General features: G+C 44.1%; 1 protein-coding gene across 4 annotated transcripts in view; it reads left to right on the forward strand.

The window, feature by feature from the left end:
* CFAP43 (cilia and flagella associated protein 43) overlaps positions 1-22,721 on the forward strand; it is a 94,906-nt gene that overhangs the window by 41,380 nt on the left and 30,805 nt on the right. For 3 of the 4 annotated variants that reach the window (XM_048857624.2, XM_048857625.2, XM_048857621.2), the window contains 7 exons: positions 363-528; positions 1,210-1,320; positions 5,395-5,472; positions 7,488-7,613; positions 8,169-8,273; positions 9,710-9,826; positions 10,199-10,411. In XM_048857624.2, coding sequence (XP_048713581.1) covers positions 363-528; positions 1,210-1,320; positions 5,395-5,472; positions 7,488-7,613; positions 8,169-8,273; positions 9,710-9,826; positions 10,199-10,411 — 916 coding nt within the window. The remainder of the gene's footprint in view (positions 1-362; positions 529-1,209; positions 1,321-5,394; positions 5,473-7,487; positions 7,614-8,168; positions 8,274-9,709; positions 9,827-10,198; positions 10,412-22,721) is intronic. The other variant, XM_048857622.2, reaches the window with a different exon arrangement.

A 22,721-nucleotide genomic window follows, 5' to 3' on the forward strand; every position in this document is an offset into this window, starting at 1 on the left:
AACTACAACTCCCATGAGGCACCACAGAGGCAAATGCAAGGATTAATGTTGACCCAACTTGAAACAAAACTTTTCAATTTGGAACTGTTAAAACATTTCATTTTGATTGAAAATTTCAAAACGAAATGTTTTGATGTTTCCAAATCATAATTTTTCAGAATTTTTCATGCTGTGAAAAATTTCAGTAGTTTGACCTTTAGTCCCACTTCGGGGTGAAAACGCTGAAATGCCTGTACTGGAATTTCCTGTGGGACAGAAACTCCAAATTTCGATCAGCTTAATATATTGTAATAAAAGGTTTTAAATTCTTCAGCCTTTTCCATAATACACAGAAAAACATGTCAGTTCCTCCTTTTTACCAGTAGGACTGGAGAAGATGAAATTAAGGAAGCTACTGATGATTGGCGACTCATTCTCGCCTTTCTGAACAACTCAATTTACAATGAAAATGCTGTTTTAAAGTCCATGGAGGAGTGGAACATTGCAACAGAGTCCCTACTGGAATCATCCTTGGAAATGGAGTCTCAGGTCTGAAACTTTTTAAAAATTTGAAAAAAAAAAATTATCTTTAAAGGGGTGGGGGAAAAGATCGAGATAATTCTTGAGACGAAATTTGATCCACCATTACAAATGTACAAAGTTTACCGTATCCTGACACCGTGCTCTTCCCCTAGGAGAGTTTCTAGGCGAAAGGGGGAAAATCCTGAGAATAAGTGGTCTTTGTTTAATTATTTTACTTCTGGGATAGAATTCTCATGAAAATAAGAATAGTTTTAGGGACCAAGGTGTTCACATGTCCTCAGATTTCACTAAATCTATTCAAATCTGCCCTAGACAATTGAATTTATTAACGTCAGACTTATTTTTTATTGTGATGATGCAAAACAGTTTTTCCAGGTGTCATCTGTACTATAGTACATATGCACGGTAGCAAGGGTTTGCAGGTTCCGACCCTAACACAGAAGTTGCCAAGGAGATGAGAAGAACATTGTAATATATCTTCTGATGAAGTACTCCTTAAGAATTTACCTGAATTTTTCAATCTGCTATCTTAAATTTTCTCTTGTTTTCTCTGAATATTCATATTTGAGGCAGTTTTTATAAAAAGTGTGAAGTATGAATAAAGGATTGAGTGGAATATGTATTATCTGAACTAGGCATTTTGGAAATAGATCTGTGTAAATGCCTGGCTTAAAATTTGAATGTCAGGAAATGCTCCAGAAGAAACCAAGTGTGGAAGTGATGGATGAAGATAGCTACCTCAACCTGAACATACTCAGTACTGATGAAATGACCTGGCTCAACCAGAAAGTACAGAAGGTATTTTTACAGAACAGGCACCAACCAGGGACAAAATATTCAGAAATGACGAGTGATTTTAGATGCCTCGCCTTGGGGGCCTAATTTTCAGAGTGGATACTCAGCATTTTCTGGAAATCAGGCCCTGTGAAGGTGTTGAAAGTTGAGCACCCAAAATCACTAATCATTTTTTGAAAATCTTGGCCCAGGATTGTAAATTCTTTGGGGCAGGGACTGTTTCTTTGTGATATGTTTGAATAGTGGTAGCACAATGGGGCGTCTACACATTATTGCCGTAAAAATAATAAAAAAATAAGACTCTTCGACAACTGGAGCCATTGAGCAGCAGGCTGATTATCCTGAAGCCCAGAAAGATTTTCTAAAAATATGACTCAGAAACTTGCACAAATGGATCAGCATCAGAAACCAAGCAAATGTGCTTCCTTCTTCCCATGAGCCATCATACCAAATTTCACTGCATTGTTAAATCAATACTTAGGATTGTGAGGTAAATCTGAAAGACCCTGGAGTTGTTCCAAGCCATTGTTGGAGTAAGACTCCTGTGCAAAGAAAGGACCACATTTTAAAAAGACAGAAATGCCTCGCAGGGCTAAGAAGGGAAGAAAGAAGATGTAGAGCTTTGTGACCTTGGCAACTGCTGATTTTATTGTTAGTACATATATTTTTCAAACACACAAATATGTGGCTGGTGAATGGTCCTCATGTAAGATAGAGCTCTATGTATCATCTGTGCTTTCAGGTGAAGGGTGGGGAGAAAACAAAGGAAATGCCTGACAATGTAAGGAGAGTGGTCACTTTGGATAAGCTATTACCAGCAGGAGAGTGAGTTTGTGGGGGGGGCGGGGGGGGGGTGAGAAAACCTGGATTTGTGCTGGAAATGGCCCAACTTGATTATCATACACATTGTAAGGAGAGTGATCACTTTAGATAAGCTATTACCAGCAGGAGAGTGGGGCAGGAGGAGGTATTTTTTCATGCTTTGTGTGTATATAATAAGATCTTCTAAACTTTCCACAGTATGCATCCGATGAAGTGAGCTGTAGCGCACGAAAGCTTATGCTCAAATAAATTGGTTAGTCTCTAAGGTGCCACAAGTCCTCCTTTTCTTTTTGCGAATACAGACTAACACGGCTGTTACTCTGAAACCTGACAAATATCATTGTCTTCCTGGGTGATCTCAGGAAAGCGCACCATTCCTCATAGGGCTGACTGAGGGCTTTCAGACTATGGAGTCCATCTCGCATCAGGATCACACCCATCCAGTTGCCATTAATGGCAATTGGGCTGCGTAAAGTTGTGAATCCACTTTGAAGAAGAGGAAGGAGGGAGCAAATTCCAGAGTCACTGAGGTGCAGAGGAATTGTAAAATTTCCCCTAAGTGATCAATCTGCAAAACTTAGAACCCAACAGGCCACCATAGCTTTCAGAATGGGTATGATCTGTTAATTCACTTCACCTTTTAATTAGTCCAGAGGAAATTTTTTTTTCCCTTTCGAATCCACTAGTACAAGGCTAGGTTACGCTAAAAGGACTTGGTTCTAAAACCTTTGATTATTAGATCAGATAAGATGCTCCTATGCCTTCTGACACCTCAAGCAGCCCAATGTTTTCACCTCTGTATGTCAATTCCCTGTTTCTTGCTGCATCATAATCTGTTTCCATGGCATTGGCATCTTTTTCAATAGTTTTCTCGTGTCTTCTGTTGTCTTCCTCTTTTCCATCTTCTAACAGGTAGTATCCAGACAAGGGCTTGTCTAGGAATAAGTTTTTTTGATATCTTTACAACATCTCCAAACCACTTCAGTCTTCTTTCTCAAATCAGTTTCTCTACAGTCTGTTGACCAGTCCTTTGTAACACTTCAGTGTTGATTATTTTATCCTGCCAGTGGACACCAAGTATTCTCCACAGATATCTCTGATGGAATGTATTAAGCTTCCTGTTGTGAGCTTCTAGCATTTGCCAAGTTTCAGAAGCATACAACAATGTAAGTATCACAAGTGACATCATATAATTTTATCTTGGTTCTTGTGTGAATCTCCTTATTTTTCCAGATATTTGCCGATCTTGAAAAGGCTCCACTTGCCTTTCCACTTCTTGCTTCTACCTCCTTATGGAGTTGCCCACCAGCACTGAATGTGCCTCCAAGATATACATGCTTGTTAACCATGTCTTACTTTTCACGATCAATCACATACCCACCATCATTGCTGCCTCCTCATTCAGCAATCATGACTTTAATTTTCTTCTGGCGGATTTTTAATCCTACTTTGGCAGACTCGCATTTGACATTGATTGTAGTCTTTTTTCATGGCACCGTCACCTGTGTCCAACAGAACAGTGTCATCTGCAAAGTTTAGATCTTGACGTTTTACTCTGTTCCACATAACTCCTGTATCTTCCTTTGATATTGCTATTTTTATTACATAATCTATAACAATGCAGAAAAGAAGAGGTGATAAAATGCAATGTTGCTGTACTTCAGTGACCATATCAAACCAATGGTCTCTCTACCTTCAGTCCTTACACAGTGTTTTGAATCTTCATACAGCATTGTGAGTGGTCACACTGTCTTTCTAGGAAGCCGATATTGTCTCAAGATCTTCCATAGTGACTCTCTGTGAATGCAGTCATAAGCTTTGGTGAAATCTATAAAATTCAAGACTACTCTCTGGTAACCAAGCCCTTTCTCAATCAGTCATCTCAGGATAGAGAGGTGATCTATACATGATCTTTTTGGTTTGAAGCCTGCTTGCTCATTTTGCAATTTTTCATCTATATATTGATTCTGTTCAATAGTACACTGCAGAACACTTTCCCACATACTGAAAGTAGTGTTATTCCTCACCAATTATCGCACACCATTTGTTGGTAATTTACAGATCACACCTTTCTTCCAATCCTCTGGATAGAATTATTTTCTCCCAAACTGTATTAGAAAGTTTATGCATTTCATGTAGTACCACATCCTCCTTAGCTTTAAGCATTTCAGCGGTTGTCTTATCTTGACCAGGTGCTTTGCCATTTTTCAGCCGCCTAATTGCTTCTTTTATTTCTGCTTCTGAAATTTCTAGCAGTGACATATTTAATTCTTTACCTTCTTTGCATTCATCGATTAGTACTGGTGGCTCTGGCTGGTTAAGTATTTCATTAAAATGTTCTCACCATCATTTATTTTGTTTTACTTTCATTGTTAACAATCTTTCATCTTTTGATTTTATAATACCACTGTGACTCTGTAACCGTGATGACAAATAGCCCACACATCTGAAATAGTTTCTTAATCATCGCTCACTGACGCTTCTTCAGCTTCTCTCGCTTTTTCATCAAGCTATTCTTTCTTATCTATCCAACATGACTTTTTTACTTCATCTTTCTTCACATATTCCTGTTGTAATGTACATTGTTCTTCTTGTCATGTTGCCTGTACGTTCCTCTTTTTTAAGGCTTTTCTTTCCTCAGTCAGTTTCCATGTGCCTGATCGTATTCACTCTTCTTTCCTTGATCCTCTTGGTCCGAATGAAGTTGTGGCAGCTTCCCAAAAAACATCTTTGAAGTGAGCCCATTGTTCCTGTATATCATCATTCATTAACCATCACTCCTGAAATCCCGTTATGAGCTGGATTTTAAAAACCTTCCTGATTTCTGGGTCAAACATCTTCTTCACATCAAATACCATCTCTCTTTTCTTCTTGGAATAAAGCTAAAAAGACAGGCTAACTGTTCCGATGAGAACGTAGTGGTAACTTCTTACATCAGCACTTGTAAAAGATTGAATATCTAGCAGCGATCTTCTCTGTGGTCTGCTGATGGCAATGTGATCCAGTTGTTTCTCAGTCATTTCATCATTTGACTTCCATGTTAGTTTGTGTTTTCTATGATGTGGGAAAAGTGTCCCTCAATGCACAGATTATACATGGTGCACAGTTTAATGAATCTTTTGCTGTTGTCTATCCGCTCCTTAATTCCAGGTTTTAAATGTGTAAAATGTTTGTATCCAAAGTTTAGTCATTTCTTTTCTTTTCTTGTTCTCCTCATCTACTTTTTTCCTTCAATCATATATTTATTGCACCCAGGCCATCAAAGAAGAGATCAAGAAGTTTGCTGATAAGAGGAAAGAACTGAAAAAAGGAATTAAAAAGCTCCGTAAAACTGTGAGTGTTTGAGACTGTTCACAAGTTGCTTCCAGGGAAATTGGTTCCACCTGCCACTTTTAGTTTGCTTCCATGGATGCTTTAATAATACCTACCAGGTCTAGGCTCCATTTGCCACAAGCCCTGAGCAAGGCATAGCACATAGGTGCACTGCACTAGGAACATACCAGGAACCAGACTTGAGTTCCCTTTTTACTTCAAAAGGGGAGTAATTTGTGTCAGCTCTATATCTTGTGTAGATTACGTCCCCTAGTATACTGGCCCCTGCATGGCCTCTCACCACCCACATGCAGAGGCTGCTGTCCCCTCCATGTTGCTGTCTGTAAGGCAGAGCCTTACTAGCTGGCCTTTAGTTTGGTTCACTAGTGTACATGTCACTGCCCCTCTGCTCTGCCTGACTTCTCAGGCTGTGAAGAGTTAGGATACTAAAATAGAAATGAATCCTGCAAACAAAGGCCCCATCTGGCAAGTTGATGCCTGCCTCCTCTGAAGTGTTCTGTGCTCTCAACTCCTATTGATGTACATGGGAGTCAAAGACACTGGAAACTCAGCACCTTGCAAACTTGATCCCGAAACAATCACCCTGAATTGTTTTGGCTGTGGGTTGTTCAACATCATAGGCCCTGATTCAGCAAAGAGTCTAAGCAGGTTCCTAACTGTAATGAAACTAAGAGTATATGATGTCTGCACTTCAAGCTAGGAGTGAGAGTCCCAGGTTAAGGAGACATACATATGCTAGTTCTGATCAAGGTAGCATGCTAAAAGTAGAATGTAGCCATGGCAGTACAAGCAGCGGGAAGAGGTAGCTGCCCTGAGTACTTACCCACCCGAGACCCTAGCCACATACTTGGGGTGGCTAGTCCTTCCTAACACTTGCACTGCCATGGCTACACTCTGTTTTTAACATGCTAGCTGGATGAGTGGGAGTATTTGTCCTTGAGCTGGGAATCTCACCCCAAGCTCAAAGTGTAGACATACCCTAAAGGCCTGATTCAGGAAAACACTTGAGCACATGCTTAACTTAAAGTTAACTTAAAGCATAACTTTGAGTTCACTGGGACTTAAATACATGCTAACACTAAGTACATATTTAAATGCCTTTTCTGAATAGGGATGCTTCACTGCATCAATGCCTAAGTGCTTTGCTGAAATGGATGGATTTAAGCAGGTGCTTAAAGTTAGGCATGACCTAAAGTGCATTGCTGAATTTGGGTCACAGTCAGTAGTATTTAATTAAATTTTACAGGCCTTGTGATTCAATGATTCAATGATTCAATAAGCTCTGGACTGGGAAATGGGAAATCCAGGCTTTTGTTCCTAGCTCTGCCACTGACCTGTCCTGTGATCGTGGGCAAGTCACTACACACCTGTGGCTTAGCTCCCTGCATGTAAAATGTAGATAATAATATTGATAATTCAGGATCAAGATTTGCAGAAAAGAGTTTCACTTTTAGGATAGGTTAAATTTTGGGTCTGTCACCTTTGACAATGTCTCTTTAAAAATGCCTGCTGTCAAATAGAAGAAATAGATATTTATTATTATTAACATTTATATAAGTGATTTTCACTGTACTAAAAATAAAGCATCTCCCTCTTTAGAAAGTTGGCGAACTCATACTCATGTTATGAAAGGTAGTCAAGTTACATGAATTAAGACAACCATACAAAAATGCAAATAAGCTATTTCTTTTAAGCTTATAGCCAGAATACTGAGCGTGCTGTACAATAAATAATCATGCTGAAAAGGAACTCAGACACTTATTTTCAAATGTCACCTCTAAACCAGCATAAAGAAAGAGGAAGAAAAATATTTATGTATATATAAACCCCCATGTATATACAACCCTCTTCAGCTGAGATTGTGAAATCTACATGAGAGTAGTTAAAAGTTTAATAATTTATAGAACAGCTCTTATCTGATACACAGTCTAATAATGTGCTAGAAAATAGTATTCCTTCTATTCATATTCAGATGAATTCACTTTTGCTCCTTGTACTTTTTAAATAAAATTCAGATTCAGGAAATGATGTATGAAAATGAACAGGCGCCTGATATTGAGAGACTGGACCAGCAGGAATTCAACCTGGACATCGAAGAACAGGAAAGACTGCAGGTGGAGAGTGAACAAGAAGTGGCCAAGGTATGGTAGTATGGCATGAAAATGTTTTAAATGATAGGAATGGAAGGGAGAGAGAATTAGGTAGGAGGAAAGGAGAGAGAGCACGAAAGGAGCAAATCCAAGCAGCAAAGTTTGTAAGGTGTTAAATTAAGTAGCAGCATAAATGTGATTGCCCAACTGTAAATAAATAAATAAATAAATAAATTAGCATTATGAAAGATCTTGAAATGAACGGATCAGGTTGGTTATTTAACCTATCTTGCAGTTAAGAACCAAATTTGTGTAGAGAATATGGTCTGTGCCAAGAACTGCTGAGTTCTAATCCCTGACATTCCCACAGTGACCTTGGGCACATCACTTAACCTCTCTGCCTTTTTCTTCCTTGAAATGTTAGCTTAATATTTGTGGTGTGCTTTGAAGATGCAGAGTGCTACAGTGTTTTTAGTGCTGAGTACTAGTAATGCAGAACGTCTGTGGTGTTTACTTGAGGGACCCATTGAAAATTGCTTTATTTTGCATCCCATCCTTCTTTCTCCCTCTGCTCCCCCTCCCCGCCCCCGAAAAAAATCCCAAAAGATAAGGAAGGAGATTGAGATGGAGAATCTAGCCAAGTGCTATCTGCGTGACGTCATCAAAAAGGAATGCTGGGACTCCATGTCCATAAAAGGTCGTGCAATTAAGGTAACTTCTACTGTCACTTTATTTCATACCTTTCCCCTGTAGTTTGGGACTCATAAAGGTATTGAGGTTAAGTATGCAGGAAGCTTACCACAATTTGGGCTTGCAGAGCATATGGGAAAGAACTTGCTGCTTCCCAAAACACATACAACCAGAGCTGGGTGAATATTTTCAGTTCAGCCAGAAAACCAAAAAATCAAAGAAAAATACTCTGTTTTGAAAATGTTTAGAATTTGTCAACAAAGTCTGTTCTGAGCCAGCTTCAGATAACATGTATGCATACATTTCCCCCTTTTAATCTTTAGCCTAGTAGCTAGAGCACCTGCCTGGGATGTGGGAGACCCAGGTTTGAATCCCCATTCTGTAGCAAGAACTTTAACTCGGAGCTCCCTCCTGCCAGGTGAGTGGGTTATACTGGGGTGGGTTGCTCTCAGTCTCTCCTGTTGAACCTGTTCCACTTTGTATAATTGTTTAAATATTCATTGGGCCTGAGAATGACTGTATAGTCTAGTGATTACACATCTATGAGGCAGGAGATGTGGATTCAAATTGAATCTAGTTATACAGTTCTAATAATGTGCTAGAATATAGTATTTCATCTATTCATATACAGAAACATTTATTTTTGCTCCTTGTTCTGTTTTTAATTTGTATTATATGAATCAACTAATCTATTCACTCATTTTTTCTAAAGGTTGCTCTGAAAAACTTTTTTTCAACTAAAATGATCAGGTACAATTTCCAAATAATTTTGAGTCAACCAAAACTGCATTTTTCAGTGAATAACTATTCATGTGAAAAATTTTACCCAGCTCTCCATAGAAACCCTTAGATATTTTCCCCCCAGAGGTTGCAGAACTGCACAGCTCTGAGTTGGAGGAGCATTGGGTGTTGATTTGCAAACAAGCAACCCTGAAATTCCACTTAGTTACAGAATTCCTTTGTGCAGCTTGCTAGAACAAGGAGCTTCTGAAGTAGATTAGCATTTACCAAGGCTAACTGCTATTATATTTGTATTATTTGTTAAGTACTACTAGAAACACAAAGAAAGGCAAATCCCACCCCAGCTGAGCCTATAAATTAAACAGAAGGACAATGACTGGACAAATAAATGGAAGATCTCAGAAGATCCCGAGGATAGGGCAAACCTAAGCCTCAATCCTGCACTCTAATTCCAGTAAAACTCCCTGAGTAAGGAGCACAGGGTCAGGTTCTTGAGGGGTTTTATATATATATATTTTTTTAAAACATTTTAAATCAATTTTTTTTAACTTCTAAAGACCCTCCAATATTTTATATTGCTCATGATTACTCCTCGGTGTTATTCATAGCAATAAAGCCGAGTCACTGTAACTGTTTACCAACTTGGAGTACAGCTGAACTGAATGCTGTTTTAACTGGGGAAATTTTATTCTAGTCTTTTTATCTCATTTTACAAGTGCTTCCATGCAGCCTATGAGGTGAAAAATTACCCAATGAAAGAACGTAGTAAAGAAGAGTTGGAAGCTTTGGAAAGGGTCCTGCAGTTAAAGAAGTTCGAGTCAGCTGATTTTAAGGTACAATCTCACTCCTCCCAATTCCCCAAAAAAGTAGGAAGAGATGTTAACTCCAGGCCTTCTTCAAGAACGTCTTAGCTGTGCTTAAACAGGTAGGCGTTTGTTTCTAAGCTCCATTAGTATCCCAGATAAAACTTAAAGAAGAAACTAAAACAAATGGCATTGGTTATTTTAGTACAAAAATATATTCAATTTTAAGCATTTTGTCTACATCCTAGAACTAGGGGTTAATTGTAGAATTGGACCTCTTGAACTGTTTACTTTTTGGAATCCTATTAGCTATAAATGGAAGGACTAAGGGGCCTTTTCTACACAAATGATTCTGAGATAATGTATATAGTTGATCGACCTGCTGTGTTTTTGGATATTCAGATTCGGAAGGAGATTGTTGAGTTTCAGCCTCAGGCTGTACCACCTAAGGAGGAAGGGGAGAAGGTGGAAGAAGAACCTGTGACTGATGAGGCCCCCTCCAGTTCCCTGATTGGGAGCCTGAGTGCTCAGTTTGGGGGAGACACATCCATCTTATACCACCAAATGGACCTGCACACCAGGGAGCAGAAGATTAACCAGATCATATTACTGCAGGTGACCTCTTCATACATTTGTGTTTCTGCATTGATACCACCACATGTGCAGGTTCTCAGCCAATCAGAGTTGCTGTTAGATACTCTCTCAGCAATGTACTTTTCTGCTGAATGAAAGAAAGTTTTCCTTTTCCTCCCAGCTCGTTACTCCACCCTTGTTTAAATCCCTAGATATCTCTGTTATTTAAGAACTCCTTACTAGATGCCTAAAAAGTCACAATCCCACAACTGAGGAAGAAGGCTTTGCTGGTTATGGTTTAGACGGGAAGTGAAGGTAGCTATAAAAAATTAAAATAGAATATATAACAAATGGAAGAAAGGGGAAGTTAATAGAAATGAATATAAATTATATGCTAGCAATTGTAGAACATTGATAAGGGGAAACAAAGAGACACAAGTCGAAATCTATGGCCAGCAGAGTTAAGGACAATGAGAAGGAGTTTTTAAAATATATTAGGAACAAAAAGATCCTGACAATGAATTATATTGTTACCTTACTAGATGGAAATGGTAGAATTATCAATAATGATGCAAAAATATAGAAATGTGCAATAAATATTTCTGTTGTGTATTTGGGGAAAAACAGATTATATAGTCTCATCACATGGTGATAACACTCTTTCCATTCCACTAGTACAGGCGAGTCGCATCTTACGCGGGGGTTAGGTTCTAAAGTCAGCGCCAGAGGCGAAAATCGCGTATAGTCAAAATTACCCTTGAAAATCCCTTAAATTGCCCATAAAGTACAGTATAGTATACTGTACATGGTTTTGTGTATACTGTACAACCCTGTACAGCAGGGGTCGGCAACCTGCGGCACACATGCCAAAGGTGGCATGCAAGCTGATCTTTGGCGGCACTCTGCTGCCAGCCAGGGTCCTGGCTGCCGGCCCCGCTCAGCCTGCTGCCAGCCTGGATGAACGGAACCCCGGGCTGGCAGTGGGCTGAGTGGGCCAGCGGCCGGGACCCCAGCTGGCAGGGGCCAGCAGACAGAACCCCAGACCGGTAGCAGAGGGTCCCGGCTGCCAGGCCTGCTCAGCCCGCTGCCAGCCTGGATGAATGGAACTCAGGGCCAGCAATGGTCTGAGCAGTCCTGGCTGCCGGCGCCGCTCAGCCCACTGCCAGTCTGGGGTTCCGGCCGCCAGCCCAGGTAAATGTAAAATGTATTATTGGCACACCAAACCTTAAATTAATGAAGACTTGGCATGCCACTTCTCAAAGGTTGCCAACCCTTGCACTAGAATCCACTCAGCGTGGCAAGATGCTCACACTATGTCTACACTACCCACCGGATCAGTGGGCAGTGATCGATCCAGTGGGGATCGATTTATCGCATCTAGTCTAGACGTGATAAATCGACTCCTGAGTGCTCTCCCGTCTACTCCTGTACTCCACTGCTGAGAGAGGCATGCGGGAACTGAGACCAAAAGAGGGAACAGCAGATTCACGTCTCCCATCTCACGCTCGCTCTGGGGCATATGCTCATTGAGTGGAATGGTGGGCGGAATCATTCTTTTTTCTTTTTTTTTCTTTTTTTTTTGCCAAGCACGTTGAATTCGCATAAGTTAAATGCGCATATGATGCGACTTGCCTGTATCTCTCAGAAGCTACTAAAGTTAGGCATTTTAAGATCAGCAGGTCCAGATAATTTGCATCCACGAGTTTTAAAAAAGCTGGCTGAGGAGCATGCTGGGCCATTAATGATTCTTTTCAACCAGTCTTGGAGCACCAGGGAAGTTCAAGAAGACTGGAAGGAAGCTAGTGTGTGAAGTTTTTAAAAAGGATAAACAGGATGACCTGGGAAATTATAGTCCTGTCAGCCTGACATCAATCCTGGGCAAGATAATGGAGTGGCTAATATGGGACTCGATTAATAAAAAATTAAAGGAGGGTAATGTAATTAACCCAAATCAACATGGGTTTATAGATGACAGATCCTGTCAAACTTGCTTTTTTTTTTTTAAATGAAATTACAAGTTTGGTTGATAAAGGCAATCGTGTGCATGTAATATACTTAGATTTCTATAAGGCTTTTGACTTGGTAGCACGTGACATTTTGTTTAGAAAACTTTAGCTGATAGGTCTCAAAATGTAATTGTAAAGGGGAAATTATCAGATGTTTTTCCGGTGGAGCCCCACAGGGGTCAGTTCTTGGCCCTATCCTATGTAACATTTTTATCAATGACCTGGAAGAAAACATAAAATCAGTGATAAAGTTGCAGATGACACAAATCTTGGGGGAGTGGTAAATAATAAAGAGTTATGGGTCATTGATTCAGATTGATCTGGATCTCTTTGTAAACTGGGTGCAAGCAAACATGCATTTTAATATAGCTAAATGTATATACATATATAAGAACGAAGAATGCAGGCCATACTTGTAGGATGCAGGACTCCATCCTGGGAAATAGTGACTCTGAAAAAGATTTGAAAGTTGTGGTGGATAATCAGCTGAACATGAGCTCCCAATGTGATGCAGTGGCCAAAAAAGCACATGGGATCCTGCAATGCATAAACAGGAATCTCAAGTAGAAGTAGAAAGGCTATTTTATCTGTTTGTGGCACTGGTGCAACTGCTGCTGGAATACTGTGTCCAATTCTGGTGCCCTTAATTCAAGAAGGATGTTGATAAATTAGAGAGGGGTCAGGGAAGAGCCATGACCCGACCCTCCTCAGTTCTTTCTCAGCTATCATCGGCCTGAGATGAATCTCCCAGCAGTGTGATAGCTGATATCTTTATTTACTGTGTAGAATAGTTAGAGCAATTGTTTGTTTACTAGTTAGCATTGCCAGCAGATCAAGGGAAGTGATTATTCCCCTCTATTCAGCACTGGTGAGGCCACATCTGGAGTATTGCGTCCAGTTTTGGGCCCCCCACTACAGAAAGGATGTGGACAAATTGGAGAGAGTCCAGCGGAGGGCAACGAAAATGATCAGGAGGCTGGGGCACATGTCTTACGAGGAGAGGCTGAGGGAACTGGACTTGTTTAATCTGCGGAAGAGAAGAGTGAGGGGGGGATTTGATAGCAGCCTTCAATTACCTGAAGGGGGTTCCAAAGAGGATGGAGCTCGGCTGTTCTCAGTGGTGGCAGATGACAGAACAAGGAGCAATAATCTCAAGTTGCAGTGGGGGAGGTCTAGGTTGGATATTAGGAAACACTGTTTCACTAGGAGGGTGGTGAAGCACTGGAATGCGTTACCTAGGGCGGTAGTGGAATCTCTATCCTTAGAGGTTTTTAAGGCCCGGTTTGATAAAGCCCTGGCTGCGATGATTTCGTTGGTGTTGATCCTGCTTGAAGCTGGATGGTCTCCTGAGGTCTCTTCCAACCCTGGTCTTCTATGATTCTATACTTACCCTTTTTCTTCCTCCATTATATTTCTCGAAAAAAATTTCATGTATTTCTTACCCTTACCATAGTTTGTGCTCACACGCAGGGCTGAACTGTCATAGTTCAAACCATTTTCGATTCACCGGGCTTCAAGTGCTGCTTTTCTTGCCAGGAACCAATCCCAGTATTGGACGGTCACTTTCTATGTGTGCGATGCTTAGGTGAGACACACATCCCACAAAAGTGTTCTCACTACAGCAATGTAAAGGCTCACCAGGAAGGACAGAGACCTGCATCTAAAACTTATCCTTATGGCAAAGATTCTGCGCCCGGCATCTGATCCCAGCCAGCAGATGCTCTCTGGACAGAATTCTCCAGAGACTTCACCCTCCTCTCAGAGGAAGGCTCATTCCTCAAAAAGAGTAACAAGGAAAAGAGCAGCAACTTCTCCTTGGAAAGTGCCACTGAAAAAGAAGCAGTCTCTGGCTCATTCTTTATCCTCAGTACTGACCGCACCACAGCTGAGTACTTATGAAGCACCAGGATCCTCTGGTACTGCCCGTGCTGTGACATCTGACAAATCCAAGCCTGCAGACTCTGAGTCAAGAGGCAAACAAAAGCTCATCTCCTCCGTTGCAGTATCAATGGAACTGCCAAAAGACGCAGCACCGAGACTCTCCCCCGGGCACCACCACCTGTTCCGACAACGCAGAGCACACAGGTGTCCAGCGTCTGCAGCTGCAACAGCACTGTCGGAACTGAACACTTCAGTGCCAAAACTGTCAGCACCATGCCATTTTCTGCAACACAAGGACTTCCTTATATCATCAGCACCTGAATCCCTGCCTCTTTGGCATTGACATATCCCCGGTATGCACGGTCCCAGGCCAAGCTGCTTCACCACTGGCCCCTCCATTTTCCTGCAAGGAGGAGGATAATGAGCAGCAGGGTGTTTTCTCATCGCACCACTCCTCTCCTGTCCAACCTACCGCAATAGGGTCACCTGTATGGCCAAGACCTCATCCCAGACCTGACATCCAGACCTGGTATGGACACCTGTGGATCCCTCCACCTGGGCCGTTCCCAACACCCTGGCCTTATTGGGACCCCTGGGCTGCATACAGGAGGCAATATCCCAAGCCCCTACAGGGAAAGAATTAGTTCTCCTCCACCATCCTCTGTGGGTGCATCATTAGAGCCCATTGAGGGAAAGCTTTGAGGAACAAGAGGAAGCCCTGGAACAGGACAGGACAGGACACCACCTGCCGGTATTTCCTCCTCTTCCCCAGTCGAGGCCATAATGCTCCACCACCCACAGGTGCGGACGATTTCAAACACTTTCAAGAACCCTTCAGGAGAGTTGCAGATGGCCTAGAGATCCCTCTAGAGGAGGTCCCAGAGTCCCAACATAAGTTGCTAGACATTCTGCAAACCTTGTTGGCTTCAAAAATAGCACTTCCAATAAACGATGCACTCATGGAACTAGCCAAAACCATATGACACGCCCTGGCAACAATGCTGCCTACCTGCAAGAGAGCTGATAAAAAGTATTTTGTCCCCTCAAAAGGGATGGACATTTTATTTTCCCACCCAGCACCAAACTCTCCAGTTGTCAACCACTCAAGCAGCAATAACATTATAGATTCACCCCATATGACAAGGAGTGGAAACAACTAGACCTTTTTGGCCACAAGGCCTACTCATCAGCAACCCTGCAATTTTGAATTGCCAGTTACTCAGCATTAATGGTAAAGGACAACCATGTAAACTACTCCAAACTTGCAGAATTTATTAATGAGATCCCAGAAGAGAAAAGGGACCAAATCAAATCCTTTTTAACTAAGGGTCAGCTTCTGGCCAGAACCGTCCTGTAGGCATCCCTAGATGTGGCAGATGCAGTGGCACGATCTGCGACCACAGTCATTGTTATGTGCCGAGCATCGTGGCTTCACCTGTCCTGTTTGCCCAAGAAGTACAGTCCACAGTGGAGGACCGCCCCTTTGATGGCCAGAAACTGTTTGCCTCGAAGAGAGATGAAGCCCTCCACACCCTGAAGGACTCTCGGGCATCTCTCTGCATATTGGGGATATACACACCTGCAATGAACAGAAAACAGGGTAGATATTATCCCTACCAGAGCACATGATATCATAGGTGCCAACTTTTGCAGGTGCCGGTGGGTGCTTGCTCCTGGCTCTGCCTCTGCCCTGCCCCCATCCCAACCCCTTCCCCAAAGTCCCCTCCCCAACTCCGCCCCCTCCCTGCCCCTATTGGACCCCTTCCCCAAATCCCCGCCCCGGCCCCACCTCTTCCCGGAGTGCACTGCGTTCCCCCTTCTCCCACCTCCCTCCCAGCGCTTGCCGCCGTGAAACAGCTGTTTCGCATGGCAAGCGCTGGGAGCTAGTGGGAGAAGCGGAGCAGCAGCGCGCTCAGGGGAAGGCAGAGCAGAGTTGAACTGGGATGGGGTGGGAGCTGCCAGTGGTGCAGAGCACCCACCAATTTTTCCCCATGGGTGCTCCAGCCCCGGAGCACCCACAGAGTCAGTGCCTATGCATGATATGCCCCATACACTCAACAACAGATACACTACAAGACACAGCAACAGAGGCAGAGATCTTTGAGGTGTCGACCACATCCACCTCAATCATCTGCTTCTCAACCATCCTCTGCTTTACAACAATTTTGAGAGTTTGGTTGAGAGTCCGAGCAACCTCCTCCACCCGCCAGTGCTGACGTCATTGTCCATCCCCCATTTTGGCCACCATTTGACCCCTTTCTCTTTGGCATGGACTTCCATCACCACAGACAAATGGGTCCTAGAAATAATCCATAAGGCTATGTGATACAGTTCATCTCCATCCCTCCCCAGTCCCTCTTTAGGGACCCCTCTCATAAACAACTTCCATGGCAGGAAGTAAACCACCTATTACATCTGGACACCATAGAACCAGTACCATCTCAACACTGAGGGAAGGGCTTTTATTCCCAGTACTTCTAAACCCAGAAGAACAGAAGATGGAGGACTACTATAGACCTCAGAAAACTCAACAGATTTGTAAAGCTCCAATGGTTCCAGATGGTCACACTAGCAACAATAATACCAGCACTGGAACAGGGAGACTGGTTTTCAGCCCTCAACCTCCAAGACCCCTATTTCCATGTTACCATATACCCCACTCACAAGAGGTTTCTCAGGTTTACTCTGGGAACAGAACAATACCAATACAAAGTTCTGCCTCTCAGGGTATGTCTACGCTACGGAATTAGGTCAATCTTATAGAAGTTGATTTTTAGAAATCCATTTTATACAGTTGATTGCGTATGTCCACACTAAGCGCATTAAGTCGGTGGAGTGCGTCCTCGCTACCCTGACTAGCGTCGACTTTTGGAGCGTTGCACTGTGGGTAGCTATCCCACAGTTCCCGCAGTCTCCGCTGCCCATTGGAATTCTGGGTTGAGCTCCCAATGCCTGATGGGGCAAAAACATTGTCACATGTTGTCAGTTGCCCCTCCCTCCATGAAAGCAATGACAGACAATCGTTTTGTGCCTTTTTTCCGTGCAGACACCATACTGCTGACAGCAGACAGTGCAGTAGGACTGCTAACTGTCATCATCATCCACCGCTTTCGCTGCAACTATGCTCTCCTGGTGCCATGAATCCACCTCGCAGATCCTCTTGTCGTTCTGTATAAATATCTATTCTTGTGGCATCCGTCGTCATCCACCACTTCCACTGCAACTCTGCTCTCCTGCAGACGCCATACCACGGCAAGCATGGAGCCCCCTCAGCTCACTGCTGCTGTTGTGAGCATTGAAAACACCTCGCGCATTATCCTGCAGTATGTGCAGAACCTGCAAAAGCAGGCGAGGAGGCGACAACAGCGCGAACACAATAGTGATGAGGACATGGACACAGACTTCTCTCAAAGCATGGGCCCTGGCAATTTGGACATCATGGTGGTAATGGGGCAGGTTCATGCTGTGGAACGCTGATTCTGGGCCCGGGAAACAAGCACAGACTGCAAAAAGAAAAGGAGTACTTGTGGCACCTTAGAGACACGGCTGCTACTCTGAAACCAAGCACAGAGTGGTGGGACTGCATTGTGTTGCGGGTCTGGGATGATTCCCAGTGGCTGTGAAACTTTCGCATGTGTAAGGGCACTTTCATAGAACTTTGTGACTTGCTTTCCCCTGCCCTGAAGCACAAGAATACCAAGATGAGAGCAGCCCTCACAGTTGAGAAGTGAGTGGCGATAGCCCTCTGGAAGCTTGCAACGCCAGACAGCTACCGGTCAGTCGGGAATCAATTTGGAGTGGGTAAATCTACTGTGGGGGCTGTGATCCAAGTAGCCAACGCAATCACTGAGCTGCTGCTATCAAGGGTAGTGACTCAGGGAACCCCACTGCAGCAAAGCCATCCACTATGACCTGCACATTTCCAAACTGTGGTGGGGCGATAGATGGAACGCATATCCCTATCTTGGGGCTGGACCACCTTGGCAGCCAGTACGTAAACCGCAAGGGGTACTTTTCAATGGTGCTGCAAGCACTGGTGGATCACAAAGGACATTTCACCGACATCAATGTGGGATGGCCGGGAAAGGTGCATGATGCTTGCATCTTCAGAAACTCCGGTATGTATGAACAGCTGTAGCAAGGGCCTTTATTCCCAGACCAGAAAATAACCGTTGGGGATGTCGAAATGCTTATAGTTATCCTTGGGGACCCAGCCTACCCCTTAATGCCATGGCTCATGAAGCCATACACAGGCACGTTGGACAGTAGTAAGGAGCAGTTCAACTATAGGCTGAGCAAATGCAGAATGGTGTTAGAATGTGCATTTGGACGTTAAAAGCTCGCTGGCGCAGTTTACTGACTAGGTTCGACCTCAGCGAAACCAATATTCCCATTGTTATTGCTGCTTGCTGTGTGCTCCACAATATCTGTGAGAGTAAGGGGGAGACGTTTATGGCGGGGTGGAAGGTTGAGGCAAATCGCCTGGCAGCCGATTACTTGCAGCCAGACACCAAGGTGATTAGAAGAGCTGGGTCCCCTGCGCCTCAGAGAAGCTTTGGAAACCAGTTTCATGACTGGTCAGGCTACGGTGTGACAGTTCTGTTAGTTTCTCTGTGATGAAAACCTGCCCCCTTGGGTGACTTTACTTCCCTGTAAGCCAACCAACCTCCCTCCTTCAATCACCTCTTTCAGAGGCAATAAAGTCATTATTGTTTCAAAATCATGCATTCTTTATTAATTCATCACACAAATAGGGGAAAAACTTGCAAGGTAGCCCGGGAGGGGTGGGTGAGGAGGAAAGCACCAGGTGGGGTGGTGGATGAGGGGAGGCGGGAAGGACAAGGCCACACTACAGTTCAAAACTTATTGAATGCCAGCCTTCTGTTGCTTGGGCAATCCTCTGGGGTAGAGTGGCTGGGTGCCTGTAGCCTCCCCCCCAGCGTTCTTGGGCGTCTGGGTGAGGAGGATATGGAACTTGGGGAGGAGGGCAGGCAGTTATACAGGGTCTGCAGTGGCAGTCTGTGCTCCTGCTGCCTTTCCTGCAGCTCCACCAGACGCCTAAGCATGTCAGTTTGCTCCCCCATTAGACTCAGCATTGCATCCTGCCTCCTTTCATCACGTTTCTGCCTCCTCTCATTGCGTTCATTTAATGCTTTCCTGGACTCTGCCATTGTTTGCCTCCACGCATTCTGCTGAGCTCTGTCAGTGCGGGAGGACCACATGAGCTCTGAGAATTTTTCATCGCCAGTGCATTTTTTTCACCTTCTAATCTGCGCTAGCCTCTGGGACGGAGATGATAGGGGGAGCATAGAAACATTTTCAGCTGCGGGAGGAAAAAAAGGGAGAGTAGTATTTAAAAAGATACATTTTAGAGAACAAAGGAAAGACTATTTCACACTGAATCAAGCAATTCATATTACATAGCACATGTGCTTTTGGTACAAGGTCACATTTTTCCTCTTGTATTGAGTGCTTGCCGGTTTGGTGTGAGACATCACACATGCTCAGCTGGGCAACAGAATTCGGCTTGCAGGCAGCCATGGTAAGGCAAAGGGTTTTGACTTTTTCACCCTTCTTAACATGTGGGAACGGTTTCAAACAGCAGTGCCCTCCTTTCCCATACCAAGCAAAACCTGTTGGGTTGGCCATTTAAAAGGAGGGGCTGTGGTTTTAGGGTAAATGTGCAGCACAACCCAACCCCCACCCTCCAATTCTCTGGGATGATCGCTTCACACACCACCACCACCCCGCATGGCTAGTATCAGGGAAGATCCCTGTCAGCCCAACACGAATAGCTCAGCATGAATGGGCCTCCCCCCACCGCGTGGCTAACAGCAAGGATGATTTCTTTTCAGCCAAATGCAAACAGCCCAGCAGGAACGGGCACCTCTGAATGTCCCCTTAAACAAATTTCCTGTATTTCAACCAGTGACCATGAATGATATCACTCTCCTGAGGCTAACACAGAGAGTACCTCTAGAAGAGCTTCATGGAGATGTCCCTGGAGGATTTCCGCTCCATTCCCAGACATGTTAACAGACTTTTCCAGTAGCTATACTGGCCGCAAATGCATCCCAAGTCTTCAGGGCAAACTAATCATTAAACACGCTTGTTTTTAAACCCTGTATTATATTTAGAAAGATACACTCACCAGAGGTGCCTTCTCCGGCTTCATGGTCTGGGAGTCCACCTTGGGAGGGGTGGGAGGGTATTGGCTCCAGGGTGATGAACAGTTCCTGGCTGCCAGGAAGAAGGGATTCTCTGCTTGCCTGGTGTGTGCTATCCTCAACCTCCTCCTTCTCATCATCTACAAAATCCTCATCCCTGTTGCATGAGATTCCCCCCTTGCAGGTGTCCACAGACAGTGGTGGGGAAGTGGTAGGGGCTCCCCCTAGAATTGCATGGAGCTCATCATAGAAGCGGCATGTATGGGGCTCTGATCCAGAGCGACCGTTTGCATCCTTTGTTTTTTGGTAGGCTTGCCTCAGCTCCTTAACTTTCACGCAGCACTGCTGTGTGTCCCTGTTGTAGCCTCTGTCCATCATGCCCTTGGAGATTTTGGCAAATATATTGGCATTTCATCTTTTGGAATGGAGTTCTGCCTGCACAGATTCTTCTCCCCATACAGCAATCAGATCCAGTACCTCCTGTTCAGTCCATGCAGGAGCTCTTTTGTGATTCAGGGACTCCATGGTCAGCTGTGCTGATGAGCTCTGCATGGTCACCTTTGCTGATCAGCTTGCCACACTGGCCAAACAGGAAATAAAATTCAAAAGTTCCCGGGGCTTTTCCTGTCTATCTGGCCAGTGTATCTGAGTTGAGAGTGCTCTCCAGAGCGGTCACAATGGAGCACTCTGGGATAGCTCACGGAGGCCAACACCGTTGAATTGTGTCCACACAACCCCAAATTCGAACCCGCGAGGTTGATTTTAGAGCTACTCCCCCCACTGGGGAGGAGTACAGAAATCAATTTTAAGAGCCCTTTAAGTCGACAAAACAGGCTTGGTCGTGTGGACGGGTGGAGGGTTAAATCGACCTAATGCTGCTAAATTCGACCTAAACTCGTAGTGTAGACCAGGGCCTAGTCTCTTGACAGCACTGCGAGTGTTCTTCAAAATTCTCGCGGTGGCACATCTCCGCAAACAAGAGGTAACAATACTCTCCCATCTGGACTATTATCTATTAAAAGCTCCCACTTGGACGCCCTTAACATTACTCACAGGACACTCAACCTCTTCCTGAGACTGGGTTTACAGATAAGCATACAAAAATCAACTCTAAACCCCATACAGATGTTAGACTTCATTGAAGCCCAGGTAGACTCTCTGGAAGCCAGAGCATTATTACCAACGAACAGGTTCATCACTCCAACCAACCTCATTTCTTCGTCACTGAAGTGTCCATACATATTGGCCCGAACCTGCCTCCAACTATGAGGACATATGGTGGCAACCACATTCGTGGTACAACATGTGCATCTTCACATGCGCTGTCTTCAGGGCTGGCAAAGAACTATCTATGTACCACATAAACACAGCCTAAACAGACGCCTGGCAATGCCGATTAAAATCAAACTCTACACGGCTGGACGCAAACCAACTTGTGCGCAGGAGTCCCTTTTATCCAGACTCCTCCTTCAATAATAATCACAACCAATGCCTCCTTGATAGGCTGGGGAGCCCATCTACAACACCACACAATTCAGGGCAGGTGGTCTTCCTCTGAGACTCTGTAACACATAAACCTCTTAGAATTGCATGCAGTTCGCAACGCAGGCTTGCATTTCTTGCCATTGATCAGGAACGAGAATATACTGTGGCAAGGCACCTCCAAGGCACTTCCCCCTCTGGCGATGATGGGTCTGGGGTAAATCAGTCCCACGCTGGGCAGTGTTTGCCTTCCCTCTTCTGTGCTCCTTTGGCTGTGTTTTCAAGGTAGGTCCCAGGGTTGGCCTACGGGGCGATCCTTCACGAAACAAAAAAGAAACAGTCCTATAAACACAAAAACAAAGGGGGATACCTTTCTCTGACCCCTTGCTGGGGCAGGGTGTTGTTCTGCTGCTTGCCCTGGGCTGTCAGTCCTTCCCATAGCAGGCACTCAGGTTTGGCTGTTCCCCTATGGGAAGGAGCACAAACTGTCACCTTGGAGAAGCTTATTTCCCTGCTGACACTAGCCTGGCAATAGCTTGTCTCTCTCTCTCTTCCCACTTTTTTCTGCCCAGAGGAGGGGTTTTTAAAGGCCTCAGGCAGCCCTTAATTGGATTCAGGTGTCCCTAATTGATCTGAGGTAACCCCTTCTCAGCTTGTAGGAAAAAGGGCCTTTAACATTCTAGGGCTAACATATCAGCCTTCCAGGACCCTTTTGCAGCTGTCCAGCTTGACTTTGTCATAATACAGATATTGACAGACAACGTTGCCTGCATGTTTTATATAAACCGACAGGGAGAGGCGCATTCGCACTCCCTA

Source organism: Caretta caretta, chromosome 7, assembly GCF_965140235.1.
Source record: "Caretta caretta isolate rCarCar2 chromosome 7, rCarCar1.hap1, whole genome shotgun sequence".
Classification (NCBI taxonomy): domain Eukaryota; kingdom Metazoa; phylum Chordata; order Testudines; family Cheloniidae; genus Caretta; species Caretta caretta.